Source organism: Pieris napi, chromosome Z (genome assembly GCF_905475465.1).
Source record: "Pieris napi chromosome Z, ilPieNapi1.2, whole genome shotgun sequence".
In the NCBI taxonomy this organism is placed as follows: domain Eukaryota; kingdom Metazoa; phylum Arthropoda; class Insecta; order Lepidoptera; family Pieridae; genus Pieris; species Pieris napi.
In genome coordinates this window covers 3,268,714-3,286,445 of record NC_062259.1, presented here as the reverse complement: position 1 = coordinate 3,286,445, position 17,732 = coordinate 3,268,714, and the positions used below count along the sequence as shown (strand labels likewise).

The window sequence follows — 17,732 nt, the reverse complement described above, 5'->3', positions numbered from 1 at the left end:
TGATCGCTTAATTATGTTGCGGTAAAGAATATTCAATGAAACACTGGCTGAATTCATAAGAGTGGCATTGTCCTTTATTATTTCTTGTCTATCGTATTACAAAAGATAAAAGCCTGTATCATTGAGTCAATTCAAAATCATTTCGTTCAATAGCTTAGTTCCGAAATTTGAACAATTTATATACGTGCCACTTAATGCCACCTCAATTGACATGTTATTAACTCTATACGTAATGATATGCATAAATGCATTTCACTATCACTTGTAGGTTGACCTTTTTTGACGTGATAACGTCTTTAAAATCGTTTTAGTCGGGTGACATGTTCAGAAACTTGTGTCACACCAAAACCTCACGAGCGCGATCGCAGGTATAACGAGAGAGAGACGGACCGATCTCCCGTCTCATCTCGAGCGCTGCCAGTCATTCCGTGAAACTTGTCACGCGGAATCCTCACGAGCGGAGGCTGGCATAGCGTTCGAGTGAGTGGACCGATCTTCCGTGAATAAAACGATAGATGTAATTTAAAATTTGAAAAAATTGTTATCTTCATTAATTCCTTACTTCCCAAAAACTTATATCACCAATAAGACGTTATCACGTAAACATCTCGATCGTAAACCTACTTTACAAACAACCAATATTTTTTTTTGAACTGATACAATACAAATGTTTACTAATATACGAGGTGAAAGTTAATGAGTGTTAGCTTAGTGGCTAGGCACAAGACATTAAACACTAATAAATCTTTTCTATTTGCGAAATAATACCTGCCTGTGACGTTATATCGCGTCTAATACATAAAACTTGTCCACCGAAGCTTTGTCCATAAATGCCTCACGCTACAAACTATGAAAAAAAATTAATTTAATTCTAAAACAGCGTCAAGCATGACCAATTAGCAAAATTCTATGAGCCTGTTACGGAGCTTGATCGTAGACAAAGCTCGAAAGATAATACGCCATTCTCCCGTGGGTAATTAATGACGTATACTCTTCTAAGTACCTTGCCATAATTAAATAATATAACAGCTTGTATGTTTCGCTTTCATGCTTAATGGAATAATAATTTACTGTATACATATGCATAAACTTACTAATGACCTAGCGGTTAAAGCAGGTGACTCAAAACCGTGGTATCAAATCAACTGTATGCACCAGTGGATATTTATTAAGGTGGCGACTGACATCGAATTTTCGCTAGATGTGAATATTCGCATGAATATTTGTTCGTTGTGAGCATGCTCACAACAATGCTCACAACACCTGAATATTGGCGATTCGCCTGTGCTCCATCCCATCCACAGTTACAGTCAAAATGGCGGACGTAGAGGTGGTGGCGACTGACTTGTAATGTAACATTCAAAGGGATTCGCCAAAAATCCGACAGCCGAGTGGAGCGCGCTCGGCGCTCGTATCGAGCTGCTCGGCTGGATGTACTGACATGCCGAATATTCGACTTGTAACGTGCTTACATCGAGAGAATATTCAATGTCAGTCACCACCTTTATGTACGTGAAACTTATCTTTTCGATGGAGGCATTTCAGGACAAGATATTGTTTTAGAAAAAAAACAATGTATCAGATGCAAATAGCAGATTAACGAATAATAATAATAAATCGTTTATTTGCCAAGATAGTGGTACAATCAGATAGATTAATTATAAAAATCCGCACAATCATATATAAATAGGCATGCAAATGTCATATTAATTTTTATAATGTCATATTACAACTGGCGTATAATAAATTATCATAACAGTTGCAATCCAAGCTTTTTTCGGTAAAGAGAAACGTGAAGAATTGTTTTTTTTTATATTTTATTTATTAATAAATATGGTACGTAATTATAAATGTCACATAAATTTATTCTTTATTATTTTAACACCGTGTTCCTCATACTGTTTTTGAGTCACCCACATTTTCTTAGCGTCAGGGAGTCCAGCGAAGGTGGCGCCACCTAACCAGGAGATAGAGTATGCCTCGGGAGATGATAAAATATTGACAGGCCGGTTAAGCTGCTCCTCGAGCTCTATTTGTAATCTCGCATTAAGACCTTCACAGAAAACATTTGATAAATAGCGATTCTTTTGTTTGTTAATGTGCTTTTACTAAGTTTCACTGAACAATTAGTGTCAAAATAAAAAGATCGATCGCTAACAAAACTATGAATATATTTAAAGACTTATCACCTGGAATCATCGCTAATCCACCACAAGGGACAATCGCCTCATATAATTCCGAACTAATCTCCGAATCACATTTCATAGACGCCGTCACGACCGCGTCATGCAGGGCTAAATAATTCGTTTTCTTTTCCATTATAACATCTGGTTGAAATAGCATTTCCCCAGCCATAAACGCTTCATTGCGAAGCTCTATATCGCCACACGGACTATTCAGACGTCTTTCGTAACAGCATCTTGGCATAGCTGCATCCCGGGTTATGTACAATTCTCTTAATATATTATCGATATCGGTCGGACTCTTAATGGCGTGTGCTATATTACGTTCAAGCAAACTTCGTTTTATATAGTTCGATATTTGAACGCCTGCCAGGCCCGTCTGGATGTGAGCATATTTGATTTGACCACCCTCGAACACCGGACTTATGTCGGTAGTGTCATAACCGATGTCAACGCAAATACCGGTCGTAAAACCGGAACCATACATCGATAAAACACTCTGTGACTGAATGCAAAGCGCAGGGGAATTTAGTACTTCAAAAAATACTTCGCAGCATTTTATTCTGGAAAAATAGGTATTGTACAGTTAACTCTGAACATTACAGCAATTCATAAGGACACTAACTAACGGCTGGAGGCTTGCCAGTTATACGACTTTTGTAGATGTAGATAATAGTGTAGCGACACGGACAATCTGTGCCTACAAATCCCTACGATGACGTCATAACCGGAAACGCGTTAATGAAGTTATTCCAACCGCTAAGGATATACAATTTATTATATATATAAAAAAAAATAATAATGAATGAATATAAATATTATATACAAATTCTAGAACTTAGACTCCGGGCCGGCCAGTCAGTAGTTAGCCTGGTCGTAGTTAGTCTGGTAACCTTTTAGGTTGGAAGATGATTGATGCTTCCTCCACATTATTATAATAACAAATACAGACGCAATGTTCAAATTATCTTTTAACTTTGTATTAATCGAAACACGAGGATTATAATAAATCTCCGATAATGGAGGCTTATTGTAATTGCTTTCTAACGACAGAATAATCATAAAAATGCTTTTAGTCTTTGTGTGTGTGCTTGTTTAATTGAAAAAGCCACATTACGTTTAATATCATGTATACTACAGGTTCATTGATTCGATTTAAAATAAGAATCTAATTGCCCTAAAACCCTTCATAAATCGTAGATTATTAAGTGATGCTATTTCTTTGATAATTTCCTATTTAGGTGAGTTAGATAATCCTTCTGTCTTTTTTTAGTTGGGCGGAAACACGTCTTATTGTTTAACTTCACCGGACGTGGAAGTTTATTACGCATAGAGACTAAAACCTATGGTGCAAAGCCGGGGTTGAAACTTGGGAGCAGATGGCTAAAGCGCTCTTAACTTTCTCTTTGACTCTATTAAAAGTAAAAAACTCATCATACCGCGGTATACGTGCAATAATGTCTGCCTAACCCCAGGATAATGAACTAATTATTTAACTTCGAGGTATACTGATAAATAATAATAAAATATTGTATACATGGGGTTGGGTGTTCAATACCACCGCACTTTTTGACGATGCTAATTATTTAGGAGTCTCGGAGGACCTTCATTGGAACACAGACGCGTTTCCGTAGTAAAACTCACTTGGAGGTGTTCCAATGAAGGTCCCCCGAGACTCTGAAATAATTAGTATCGTCAAAAAAGTGCGGTGGTATTCAACACTATTACCTTTACATGTGCTGCATAGTATCTTACTTTTCGTCTATGGTTGAAGAATTGCAACAAGCCAACATGACCGCCCTGTCTTCAGGCGCTGCCTTCAGCTCCCTATAGAAAACGTGATGCCATATCCTCTCCATGTTGTCCCAGTGTATTATTTTTCCGTTTACTATGGGACTGCTCAGTTCCAGGTCGTCTATTTTGGCGATCGCATCATCGCCAATAAAGACGTCGTAGGGTTCCCGGCCGTAGCTGCCATGTAAATAGCTCGGTCGTCCTACTAACGTTCGGAACATCGATACCGGGTGGTTATCGCATGCAAATCCTGCCTTCATAATGTAACTGCCGTTATCTAATACGACAGCGGGCTTTTCGAACGCCATCCGGGATTTAGGATGTAGAAAATTTATCACAAAACTCGTTCGTACAACCTTTCCGAATCAATTCATAGAAAAATAGCACGCGTTTGAATATAGTTGTCATCTTGTGATGGCGACTGACTTGTGAATTGAAATAAAAAGGTTTAATGTTAAAAAATATTGAAAGGGCATAAAGCCTGAAAAGTAAAATACATAAATAATATTTAAACGTAGATAGAGTATAGAACTAGATGAGCTTCTAAAATGACAATAATAACTAAAGAGAGAAGGCATTAACGTGAAATACTTAAGTGCGAGCGAAACAAAGTATCAGTTTTTCTGTCTGTTTTTGCGTATCGGGTTTTATTTGTTTACCACCGAGCCCTTGGTGGTTGTTTGGTTTAAACAAGTTTTCACCGCTTACTGATAAATCTGTGAAACCCAAGTCAAACCCATATTTTAAGACTTTATCCTTATAAGAGGTGTATTTAAAGTGTCAGTCATGGTGAATTGTTGCATAAATGGCTGTAAAAGCTATAGTGAACGTAAAGAACCAAACATAACCTTTCATCGGTAAGTAGCTTATTTTGTCACGACTCAGTAACTTTGTTCAAGAATTATTCATTCGAATGTGTATTTTGGTCAATAATAAGCAATCTTCAATGAAAAAATAAAAAAACTGTAAGTAATAAAACTGTAAATACGACATATGTCAATCATTCGCTATCTCACACGCTGTACGCTGATGCTTGGTCTATACCATAGTCTGTCTACGTATCTATGGCAAGTAAAAAGAAAATCCACCCTTAGTTTTTCACATAAAATTGTATATTGTTCCATATAAAACTAAATCAGTCTTACGACACAGTTTAAACTAATGTTTAAATAACTAAATTGTTCAGGCTATGATAAAAAGAGAGTTGGGTGCCAAAAGCAGTGAAACAGAGTTTAGTTTTTTCGTTTAGGTTCGTTTTTGACACATTGTTATATTTATTTATTATTGATTATTAGTATAAAATCGACATTGTTACCGTCCATTAACCTTAATCCGATCAACGCTACTCATATCGCTATTATAACCGAATGTTCTTTCACAAAAACAAAACGTTCTCACAGGCTAAAACTAAAATCAAACTACGTAAAACAAACCATGATTTTAATGAAATGCCCTTAAATATAATATAATAACAATAGGATTTAAATTCTAATAAAAATCTTCGATTCGGTTATATAGAAATCGATCTTAACGGATAAAGAACAAATTCTACACAAATTTCATTCATGTATATTTGATTAATAGAATCTCTGATTAAACTTCTGTTTAATAAGTGTCTATTAAGAAGTTGGTGGGCTTTTATGCATTCCAAATCATTTCGATGCTACAATTTGTTAACGGTAAATTAGAAGTCTCAACAAAACATAAAACAAGATAACTTTCAAATCGATTTTCTAGAACCGAACCTTAGTTCATCTTTAAATCTAAAACTAAATCGAATTCCGCTGAAGAAATCCAAGAACATTACGAGTAACTACAAACAAATGAAGAGTTAGACACGAAAGTAAGAACAAAACGCTGTATTATCGTTGTATCATTCGTGTAAAACTCTATACCGTTATTAGGCAATTTAGTATGTCAAAATAACAAATGCAACATTCGTATTTTTATTATTCCTTTGTAGAATTCCAGCTTGTTCGCAATAAATTTGTTAAAAACATTGATTTATGAGCACAACACACTTGACACAATGTTCATTTCATCAGAATAAATCAGTACCTATGATTGTTGTTTTAGATCTGTGTCATATGATTTATCTGATTGCTAGCAATTATGCTATGCTAAAATTTATTACAATTAAACTTTCATCAAATAATTTTATACGCTAATTAATTGACGTCAAGATGTCAGATTTTGACAGCTCCAATACATTATCTATACAGATCTCAGCATGAATACTATTCGAATAATATATTCTCATGCCCCATTTTGTACGGATTGTTTATGGTAAAGCTTTCGTTTCTACTCGAATGAACAAGAATATCGCCATTAATCCAATTAACTGCCCCCTTGTAGTACTGAAGAGTGACTTTAATTTTAAAAACGTATTTGTTATTAATATCTGAGATATTAAAAGGTAGGTAATATGATGTTACAATTTGCATAAAACTCGGCGACTCCACAGAAGCGGCTGTATGTCATGTACGTGTCTTAAATAATATTGTTCTTTAATTATAATCTACATACAAAAAAAAACACCACTAACAAGGCTTCTAAAACTTCCATATAGCCTTAGGAACGCCAGAACAAGCAAACGTTTTATTAAAATTATAAGTTTTTAATTAACTTGCTCTTTCACAGCAGTTAAAGGTTCACCTATTCAAAACATATTGTAAGCTTTATATTGCTATTAAATGTCCTTTTCTATTTTGTTCTTTATTGTTCACAAAAAGATGAATAGTGAAACATTCGTTTATTTGACATTAAAAAAATTTGTATCGCACTTTATCAGCGCCCCCATCTTCATACTCTTGTCTTGACATCCAAAAATTATCATAAGAAGACAAAGATGCCACAATCGAGCCACCAATCCACGCTGCTAAATGTCTTGATGGCATTGCGTCAATTTTTGCCCTCATTTCATATGAGTCACTTGCTCTCTTTCTCAATTCTATAAAGAGGCGATCTGGAAGACCTTCGAACATTGTAGATCCGCCTGATAAGACGATATTATTATAAAACTCTCCTTTGTAGTCTAAATCAGATTTCGAAATACTTGACCTGATGTTGTCAACCACACTAGGAATTCGCAAACCATGAAGCGAAGGTTGTAAGAGTACCTCTGGACAGAGAAACCTCTCGTCTCCAATTAAAACTTGCTGACCATCGGGTAATTTAAATGGAACTTTCTCCTTAGACGACGCTTTAGCTAACTCCAATTCATAGTCTGTTGTTGTGAAACACAGCTGTTCCTAAAATATTAATAATACGCCTGATTATTTTAACAGAAATAAAGCCTATGTTGAGCTAAACTTCTTTAACAGATTAACTTAGCACTTCCACACAATGTAGAAACCAGTTTTCTTTTCGGTCTATAGAATAAAGGCGTTTTATGAAGAAGCTAAAGCTTTTATATCCAATAAGCACCAGCAGCTAAATTAAATTCAACCTCTAGAAATGGTTTTTCTTGTCATAGATAGCTTTGACTTTTTGTGCATTTTACTATTCATTGTTTAAGTGATATTGTTAAGTAAAATAAAAAATAAATCTTGGTGAAGAGCAGTGTTGGCCTAGTGGCTTCAGCGTGCGACTCTCATACCTGACGTCGTAGGTTCGATCCCCGGCTGTGCACCAATGGAATTTCTTTCTACTGACACACGCCGTCGACTTTTTGGGTCTAAGGCAAGCCGGTTTCCTCACGATGTTTTCCTTCACCGTTTGAGCGAATGTAAATTGCGCACATAGAAAGAAAGTCCATTGGTGCACAGGCTATCGAACCTCTGCTAACTAAAAGTGTTGTTAAATTAATATTAGATTGATCGTCAGTTCTAATAACAATATTTTATCTAAGCTGTATAGAAATTATGGTAAATACAGAGTACCCTTAATGCTAGCATTTTCTCACTATATTTATACATTTAGAAAGCACCAGCTCCAATAAATAATTACGTTTTATTATCTCATATATATAATGTAGATAGGTTCTGCAATGATTCTAATAAATATAAGAACCCATCAAAGAATAGATCTGTGTCAAAGTAGAAGTTTCAGTGTCATAGGTTATATAATTAGCAATCTTTCGCCTTCAGCGATAGTAGGCAATTTGAGTTGCAAAGCAGTTTTAGACGTATTGCCTGTCTTAAGTACGCTACATTTAGCCTTGCAATTTAGGATGTATGATTTTGAATTTACAATAGAATATATACTTATATCATTGATATACAAAAAACCCAAGATGCACACTCAACGTCAAAAAAACGTCCTCAAAAAATGAGCGCAACATTCAAAATTGTGCGCTCATTTCAAATAGTCTCGCGTCTACAAGTGGAGTCGATGTTATTTATTTGTGTTTTTTTTTATAAATAAATTTATGTACTCTTGAACTTGTGTGTACTCTTGTGTGTAGTTTTTGACAAATATATTTACGCTATATAAAGTGTGGGTCAGGAGGTAGCCAATTTAACATTTTTTTTTAATTTAAAGAAAAAACTTTTTAACCGGATTAAAATTATGTATTATTATAAATTTACAACTATTTAACATCCAACACCTTTTGTCTTCAGTCACCGTGACCACTCACGCTGTAAAGCACCCGAAAAGTCGGATAAATTTAAAATTATGTTAAATAGTTGTAAATAAAAAAGTCATGTTCGACTCCACTCAATACCTTGTCCTACCGACCACGGTCGGTCGTAAACCCATACATATACAAAAAACCCAAGATGCACACTCAACGTCAAAAAAACGTCCTCAAAAAATGAGCGCAACATTCAAAATTGTGCGCTCATTTCAAATAGTCTCGCGTCTACAAGTGGAGTCGATGTTATTTATTTGTGTTTTTTTTTATAAATAAATTTATGTACTCTTGAACTTGTGTGTACTCTTGTGTGTAGTTTTTGACAAATATATTTACGCTATATAAAGTGTGGGTCAGGAGGTAGCCAATTTAACATTTTTTTTTAATTTAAAGAAAAAACTTTTTAACCGGATTAAAATTATGTATTATTATAAATTTACAACTATTTAACATCCAACACCTTTTGTCTTCAGTCACCGTGACCACTCACGCTGTAAAGCACCCGAAAAGTCGGATAAATTTAAAATTATGTTAAATAGTTGTAAATAAAAAAGTCATGTTCGACTCCACTCAATACCTTGTCCTACCGACCACGGTCGGTCGTAAAATTTTATTGCTTTAAGTACGTATACACTGCGTTGTAATAACAACTTTAAGCAATTCGCGTAAGGTTGATTTTGCAATAATATATGCTTGTAACATATACTGTTATGGACAGAAATAGTGTTTCGGGACACTTTCGAGCGTTACTTTTATATGAGACTGTGCATCTTGGGTTTTTTGTATATCAATGACTTATATAGACAAATTTCTTCTTTTTGCATTTAGTCCTATTTTCGAGGTAGGCTTAAAGCTTGTATAACTTGCTACGACCTTTTCCTCAAATAAACTCAGCAAGCTTGATAAAAGAGTCACTTCCCTCAAGGAATGGATCAACTGAATTGTTTGAAATTTATTCAGTAAACAACATATTTGTTTTGTTTTTTGGTGTTGTTAACATAAGAATATTAATTATTAAAAACCTATTGAGATCTACATCCTACATCAAATCCATACAAAAGTGTATATTTTAATTTGAGTTATTTTTTTCGTTCAGTAATATATTTTTGTTTCTATTACATCGAACTGGTATTGGATAGATGTGTTAGAAATTATTTGTTCTGTTAGGTTAATCCAGTAATAACCGTGATTTTAACCCACGATCTCAGGGTTGGAAATCGCGAGCTAATCAATTAGAACTATGTTCTTGTTTGATCGCTTCGAGAAAAAGACGCAAAAATGCACAATTGCTAGTGGATAAAGCTTCCGAGTATGTGTATTGTGTATATATTTGGAGTTCCGACAATCCCCAGTGCACGAGGCAGCGTTCTAGGTTTGCGAGCCACTGAGACGATTTAAATAAGAAAGTCAAAGAAAAGAAAACCAACCGAGCCAGAGCTAATTGTAAACACCGAAACGTGTACTTAAAATTTGTTGAGTATTCTCATTGTATACCTTAAGTTTATCCACAGATTCAATCTCACAAGGCGTAGTGAAACTATACCCAACTTGCTTAAGTAAATACTGGAGTCTTTCTGTTAGTAGCTTTCCATTTAACTCTGAGCAAATTGTAGCGTGCTTTAGTGGAAATCCTTCAAATACTGGAGCGGTGTAATTACAAGAATAGCCATTCTCCCACACTACGCCTGTAGTTCTGCCGCTAGCGTGAAGGACGAGTGCGGGAGATATAGCTAAGTACAAATCTTTTATCAGAAATGACTCAAATAGTATCTCGGCCAATTTTTCTCTGAAAATACACATTAATATCACAGCTGAGCGTGCGATACTTAAACCCTAAAGTGGTGCGATCCGTTCATCACTTAGAGGACTTTCACAATTAACACCTGCCGTACGGTTCTGGTCAAAGTCGGGAAACTTACTTGTTAGGTCACCGAAATCGATGACAAGTATCAGGTGGTAGCTTATAAAGAAAAATTACCAATGAAACAGGCGGCAACTCTATATATAGAAAATTATCTTTTTAAATTAAAATTATGTTAAATAGTTGTAAATTTATAATAATACATAACTTCAATCCGGTCAAAAAAGTTTTTTATTTAAATTATCTTTTGCTAAGTTGTTAAGGTTATTAAGTAAATAATAATTTATAAATGTAAAAATGTTATGTTGGTTTGTGTACGCTTCAAAAACTCAAAAAGTTCTGCACTGATGGAGCTGAAATTTTAGCATGATATATAATCCGCATCAAGGACTGTTTTTATTTATTTTTATCATTCTTTTTTTATTTTTTTCCCTATTGCAAAATTAAACTTATATGAAATGTATTCTTTGTTGTTGGCACAACCACAACGAAGCGTGGCTGGGTACAGCTAGTTTGGAAATAAATATTGAAGTTTCCACTTTTAAAACGAATATTAGAGTGAGCTAAAACGCCGTTCTTCATAGACGTCTTTGTTCCAAATTCAAATAAACTTTTAATTTATATTAAAAAAATAAAACGGAGGTCATGGACACGTCACATCGTTACGGATGGAGGCCGTATATATATCGTAGAATTTAATAAAACGGGCAATCGTGAAACCTTAATATGGTACCATTTAGATAATATTGTAGCGTACTGGCTACTTTAGTATAATTAACAGTCTCTTCCTTATTATAGAGGTAAAGATTTTCATGTATGAATTATTCTACAGCTTAAGCTTACATCAAAAGTTCTGTCTAAAGCCTTTGCAACACAAACAAGCTTTGAAATATACATAGCTAATAAATAAGTTGGCAATATAAAAATTATTGATACACTCAATCCTTATAATGTAGTGTTTTCCAGTTTTGAATTCATATAAATATTTTTCCATTTTTCCATTTCAAAGTAAGTCTTTAAGTTTTAAGCTGCAACCTACTTATCTCTTAGTTTAGTCAACGGATGTAGTGCTATGAGAGTTGGAGAAATCTCTGGCGCCACCAACAGTTCCCGGTAGAAGAGATGGTGCCATAGCTTCTCCATCTCATCCCAATCTTGTACCATCCCTCCTTCTATAGGCCAGGATAGATTTGAAATTCCTTTCTTTTTGATTGCTTCGCCACCAAAATATATGTCTGGCACTCCATCAGTTAGGCCTTCTCTGCGAAATCTGAATACAAATCGATTGTTATATGGATATTAAAATAATAAAATTTAAAATAGATAAAAACAAAACTAAAAACAAATTTATAATTTTTGGTCCCTGTATCAGTGTATTTTTAATGACATATTAATTTTTTTGATTTAATTTTATTTGTTTAACTATAGTTCAAATTGTATAAATTCATTTTTCAATGAAAGACTTGTAGATTTGTATGTTTTTAACTATACGATATTATTTCACCATTAGAAAACGTACATTATTTCGGAGTAACATATTTAAATGCTAAATATTTTTTGTATCATATTGCGGGCTAGGCTTGCTACGTTGACAAACGTTCTTCACGATGACCAAGTATTAATTGTGTAAAATCTATTAGTGCACACCTGGGATTCAAACTCGCGTCCTCAGGATTCGAAGTCATCTGGCGACTACGTTGCTCTCGGAATGAGTTATTTTTATGAATTATCAAGATAAAAAGCAAGTAGAAATTATAATATTAACTTACAAAATAATCTCGCTATTCAAAACGCGTGGTCTCAGAGGGGTTGTAAATAAATATACACAGTATACAATGTATTGTTAATGTAACAAAGGTCTTGTTTTGTCGACTACATAAAAGATTACTGAAATATATATACGGTTACCTTTATATTATATCTTTTAAGCAAACAGTTGACCAGAAATTGTATATTATATATATTTATATCTGTTTCTATATCTAAGTTCTTGTAGTAATTTAGTAGTAGGTTAGTCCGAATAGCGGGTTTTTTTTATATACTGCTCTTGTTTCTACAGACATAACGCGATTCATATACGACTAGTATTTTGAAATCCGGACGTAAGATTTTACTAGCATCGTCCGTACTAAAGTGTCCCTTAATAACTTTAATACATGTACCATAAATCTACAAAATATCAAACAAACATTTTCTATTCATCTTTTGAAAGCTTACTTGTTTACCTTCCAACTACACTGGGTATTATGTTTCTTGGGAACGATTCTCCGGCAAATCCTACTTTGATACTTTTTGATCCTGCATCAACTATTACACTTACTTCATCAGACATTTTTATAAACTATATGATACACACCGTAGCCAACTAGATTACAAAAGCATCTGAGACCATGATGAATTAATAATTAAGTAATTTTTAAAATGAGAATATTAAAATGGTGGTAGTAGATACTCGGGCATGCGCAGATGTGCATATGGAGCTAAGATAGAGATAAGCTCTCGCTTCTCTTTAACCTTCTCTCTTCTTGTCTTCCATCTCTGTAACTCCCAATAACGATTTCGACTTGAATTTTGAAAAAACTTGGGCGACCAGCGATCCTGTGGATTCCTATGAGGGTCCAAAGGAGAGTAAATAATTACAATTAGCGTGTATTTACAGACAACAATGGAAAAACGGTTCAACCAATTGTTTATTATCCCGGATAACAGAATTTATATTAAAATATGCAAATAATTCACGAACCAATTTATGTTTTTCCCATCTACTGTGAACGGTTTCATTATATTTAATCAAATTAATGTTGAATAACAAAGTAATATTCAATTATGCTACGCGGCGCAGGAAAAAAACTTATATTTAGGGAGATAAGTTAGGTGGTGGTTGTTCGAGGGACAACAGGTAGGTTTAAAACATGAGCTTATAGTTCTAATAAAATTCGGAGTAGTGGGGTTGCGACGCTGGATTAATAAAAAAACTAATTTGACTTATTTAAGGGTTAAATCTAAGTCTAAGTAACACTTATGTTACTTATAAATAATATAAGTGTAGTCTACATATAAATTTTGAGAGTGTTATATGTATTACAATATATACAATATACATATATGTATTACAATTTATGAGTGTGGGAAAAACTATACCTAGGGCTCGTTTTGGCTTCAAGTGTGCGATGATTTGGGTAGCACTTCTAATTAAAAATAATATATATATATATATATATATATATACATATATATATATATATACATATATATATATATATATACATATATATATATATATAAATATATATATGTGTAACTTGACTAATGTTAGGTTACATTATTCGGCTCTGAGTATATAATATTCAAAACTGTTTACTGTTACGTGACTCGCGCCATGTAATCATAGTAAGAAACACTTTTTTTAATTATCAAACAATAATCGCAGGAACTACTGGTTAAAAATAAATATTTTTGTGTTTGATTTATTTACTGAAGAAGCCTAATAGAAGCCATATATAAATTCGCGTCATTTTGTTTGTCTGCTATGGACTCCTAAACTACTTAATCGATTTCAATCGAACTTGCATACCGTATGCAGTTTGATCTAACTTAAAACTTTTAAGTTAAAAGATAGGATAGCTTACATATTAATTTATACCCCCAATATTATTTTATTGCAAATTGTTTATTATTTGACAGTCACAATTCTAACAGATGGCGCTGTGTTGAAAGTAAACGTTTCTCATAAGCTACAATTTAATGGTATAACCACCAAAAAAGCATGGTGGTCCCCATGACTGGTTCTCCTACCGTTTCCCTTGAATAGTTTACTACTATGTAATATAACAAAAACCTTAGCCACAGCAACGCTAGGCCGAGTCTGCTAGTTATATAATAAATCCAACTTAAAGGTTGGCATTCACTGGATTTGGTATATTCTATATAATGAAAAGGCGAATTTTGTTACAGTTTTGGTCAGCGTTCGTTCCCTGCAGCTCACAAAATAAAGACGCTGTTCAGCTGACACTCGAACAAATTGACGTCATTAAGAGACTGGTTGAGAAATATCCGCAATACTTTCAAATGGCCACCTCCGTTACAGGTGAGTTATAAGCATAGTGTTTGACTCATAATTTAAGTATTGTTTCTGTGCTTTGTCCTGTCACTTAAGACACTTAAGTTTTCCTATAGCAACGTCGGAGTAAAAGTATTAATGTCGACAGAAAAAGAACATCAATCTTTATTATCAAAAGCTTTCAGCCTACTTTAGGTAAGGCCTAATGTGATTTGTTCTCATGATATAAAAGTTTTGTGTTTTGAATACATATCGATACGGGAAAATGAGAATATTGAAAATTCCTTATTACAAGCGGATAATCATTATGAGAAATTTGAAATGTTGACATTATGCAATTGCAGATTTTGTTGAATTTTAGATTAATTAAAAAAGGTAAATACCGTTTAAACTTTAACTAAAGTATAATAATACAACATAACATTATCTTTTATTTATTTCTGCTGTGTGAGCTCGAAAACCGCTGTGTGAGCTCGAAAAGTGAGTTACAGAATCGCAAGGCTGGAAGTAGTCTAATTCGTCTAATGAAATGCAAAACACGACCAGAACTTCAAACTCTAGTCCATTTTAGTCAAATTATCTTAATTACCTCCGAATGGTATAGAATTTTAGAACCTAATAGTAGAGTTTATCTCAACATTAAGCTTACTCAAACAAACCACCAAAATTATACAACTGAATGTTTATTTGTTTATCAAAGAACTACATGACGTTAAAATGTTTCTACTCATTTGTAGCTAGTAAATTTAATGCCCTGGTTTATTTAAAAAAACTGGGTAGTATAAACTTTAAAGAGCAGTGTTGGCCTAGTGGCTTCAGCGTGCCACACTCATACCTGAGGTCGTAGGTTCGATCCCCGGCTGTGCACCAATGGACTTTCTTTCTATGTGCGCATTTAACATTTGCTCGAACGGTGAAGGAAAACATCGTGAGAAAACCGACATGTCTTAGACTCAAAAAGTCGACGTCGTGTGTCAGGCACTGGAGGCTGATCACCTACTTACCTATTAGATTTAAAAATGATCATGAAACAGATTCAGAAATCTGAGGCCAAGACCTAAAGAGGTTGTAGCGCCACTGATTTATTTATTTAATATAAACTTTTATATCGTAAGCTTAGTAAGGTTTAACCGGGGACGCAATTTGCCTATAGACAAATATCGGTCGAGGTCAAAGTATGTTTGCATAGGATTTGGAATAAGCTGCTAAAATCGCAAGCTTTTCTCCTTTCTGGAAATTTACATAAAAATAATATATAGTTAATAAAGAAAAAATGTATTTATTATTAAAATATACCTCACGTGGTATCTTTTTTGTTTAAGATTAAAATCGATTGGAGAATGATATAATGATTGGTAACAACGATGTTTTTTCTGCCAGTATCATTGACTAATAAATTTCATGTACGTACCATCTCCTTAATTAATAATATATTAATAATGTGTTTATTATGGTATATAAGATACAGGTATCACTTATTCCACGTCATTAAATTTGAATTTGTAGGCATCCCTACTCATCGGCAAAGAAGACAGAGGGTGTAGGCCGAGAGAAAAAGCCGGCGCAAAAACTCTCGGAACTCTTTTAAAATAGCAAATCATCAAACAACACTTATTTTAAAACAAATATCGCAAATTAATTATAAGTAGCCTGTCTAGCACGAGTCCCAGGCCCTTTTATCAACTAGATAATGGTTAACTTTATAGTAAGCCTTTTCTTTTCTTTAATACATTTCTTAAATTTATTAAAAGGCAGAGATAAAAGAGCCTCTGGGATTTTATTAAAGAAGAGTATCCCGTTTCCCAAAAATAATTACTAACTTTGGATAGTCTAGTACGGGGAAATTGCAGCCCGCGTTTGTTCCGAGTATTAACATTGTGCGTATGTTCTTTTCTAGTAAACTTATCACTATTTTTGTATACATAGTACATACATAATATTTTCATAAATATAATGCGAGGGAAAGGTAAGTATATTAATTTCCTTGAATTTATCTCACAGAGATTCCCAACATTTAAAATTATAGATTGCACAAATAGCAGGATGAAAATAGTTTCGACATCAGCAGCATGACCATAATAAGCCATAAGTCATTAAGCTGTAAAAGTAACTAAAATAAACAAGTCTAGCTGTATCGATATTAGTTAATGAGCCGCGTAAGCTGCAGAACTAAGACTCTTCGCCAATCCGTTAATATGAGGGGACCACTGAAGTTTTGAATCCATGGTGATTCCAAGAAATACAGTTGTATCATCCAGATTCAATTCCTCATCATTTATAAGAACATATAAACTAATATAATATAAATATAATATTTGCAATTCTGTATCTTAGCCTTTTCACAATTACGAATGCCATGTTACTTTAACCAGACTAAAACGAGATTTAAAACAATGGTGCGCCCTTTGAACAAAACACATCTTTCCCACATTTTTCGAATAGAGCGGGAATTGTCCGCAGGCTAATTTTAATTGCTTTCCTTGAGATAACAATGAAGCGGGTTGCCTAGTTACGTACTTTTTGTAATACGCCCAGTTACAAAGAACAAATATAAAGGTCAGCCTATATCGGGAAAACTCATTATTGTACTGTTCATGAGAGGATAATTACAAAGAAGGAAAAGTTGTTTTTATTGAAATAACATGGATTGAAGTCCCATTATCTATTTCCAAGTATATCAACACTATTAGTAATTATTATGAAGATACAAGAATATCTTTCCTCTTATTATATTTGTGTATATTCTAGAAATGTGCTTATTCGTTCACAAAAATATATTTTTTTTTATATTGTCTTTTATCAACATAACTTTTACACATTTAAAGAAAACAATTTTTTTACCGGATTGAAGTTATGTATTATTATAAATTTACTGCGTGCTTTACAGCGTGTGTGGTCACGGTGACTGAAGACAGTGTTGAATGTCAAAAAGTGTAATGGATAGTATTATAGTTAAATGGTACAATTAGACTGACCTGCAGCACCTTTTTACTTAATAACGTGGATTTTCAGTTTGCAAACTTCGTAAAGTGGTATACGCATTTCAATAAGTCATAACAACAATACGAAATGCAAAAGAAAAACTAAAAAAGATGAGAGAAATAACTTAGGTGAAATAATTTAAAAAATATATCTCGTTATCCCGTGGAATTAATTTATTTTAATGCTGCCAGCGTAAAGGGTATCTGCCACAGAGACACTTTTAGTGTTCCTTTTCATTAAATTTTTATAATTGCTTTTAATAAGATTTTTAAAAAA

At 33.7% G+C, this 17,732-nt stretch overlaps 3 protein-coding genes across 3 annotated transcripts in view; 1 reads left to right on the top strand and 2 right to left on the bottom strand.

Moving 5' to 3' along the window:
* The window catches only part of LOC125062312 (dipeptidase 1-like), a 93,846-nt gene that overhangs the window by 46,641 nt on the left and 29,473 nt on the right, over window positions 1-17,732 (top strand). Inside the window, exon 5 of the mRNA XM_047668138.1 lies at window positions 14,369-14,501. Coding sequence (XP_047524094.1) covers window positions 14,369-14,501 — 133 coding nt within the window. The remainder of the gene's footprint in view (window positions 1-14,368; window positions 14,502-17,732) is intronic.
* On the bottom strand, window positions 1,816-4,390 carry LOC125062314 (actin-85C-like). The gene is made up of 3 exons (XM_047668140.1): window positions 3,939-4,390; window positions 2,190-2,746; window positions 1,816-2,053 (listed from the first exon to the last, which is right to left on the bottom strand). Exons 1-3 carry the CDS (start codon window positions 4,283-4,285, stop codon window positions 1,854-1,856), a joined length of 1,104 nt encoding a protein of 367 aa, XP_047524096.1. The 5' UTR covers window positions 4,286-4,390; the 3' UTR covers window positions 1,816-1,853.
* Window positions 6,715-12,778, bottom strand: LOC125062313 (actin-104-like). Its single transcript, XM_047668139.1, has 4 exons — window positions 12,640-12,778; window positions 11,454-11,684; window positions 10,048-10,339; window positions 6,715-7,228 (listed from the first exon to the last, which is right to left on the bottom strand). Exons 1-4 carry the CDS (start codon window positions 12,744-12,746, stop codon window positions 6,740-6,742), a joined length of 1,119 nt encoding a protein of 372 aa, XP_047524095.1. The 5' UTR covers window positions 12,747-12,778; the 3' UTR covers window positions 6,715-6,739.

Bases quoted from the DNA above. Each gene is read 5' to 3' on its own strand.
- LOC125062314 (XM_047668140.1), bottom strand. From the start codon at position 4,285: ATGGCGTTCGAAAAGCCCGCTGTCGTATTAGATAACGGCAGTTACATT. The intron at 2,747-3,938 runs GTAAGATACTAT...CTATTTTTCCAG, and splicing joins TCTTCAACCATAGACGAAAA to AATAAAATGCTGCGAAGTAT. The intron at 2,054-2,189 runs GTGATAAGTCTT...TTTTCTGTGAAG, and splicing joins TGGATTAGCGATGATTCCAG to GTCTTAATGCGAGATTACAA.
- LOC125062313 (XM_047668139.1), bottom strand. From the start codon at position 12,746: ATGTCTGATGAAGTAAGTGTAATAGTTGATGCAGGATCAAAAAGTATC. The intron at 11,685-12,639 runs GTAAACAAGTAA...ATTTGTATTCAG, and splicing joins ATACCCAGTGTAGTTGGAAG to ATTTCGCAGAGAAGGCCTAA. The intron at 10,340-11,453 runs GTAGGTTGCAGC...GTGTATTTTCAG, and splicing joins TTGACTAAACTAAGAGATAA to AGAAAAATTGGCCGAGATAC.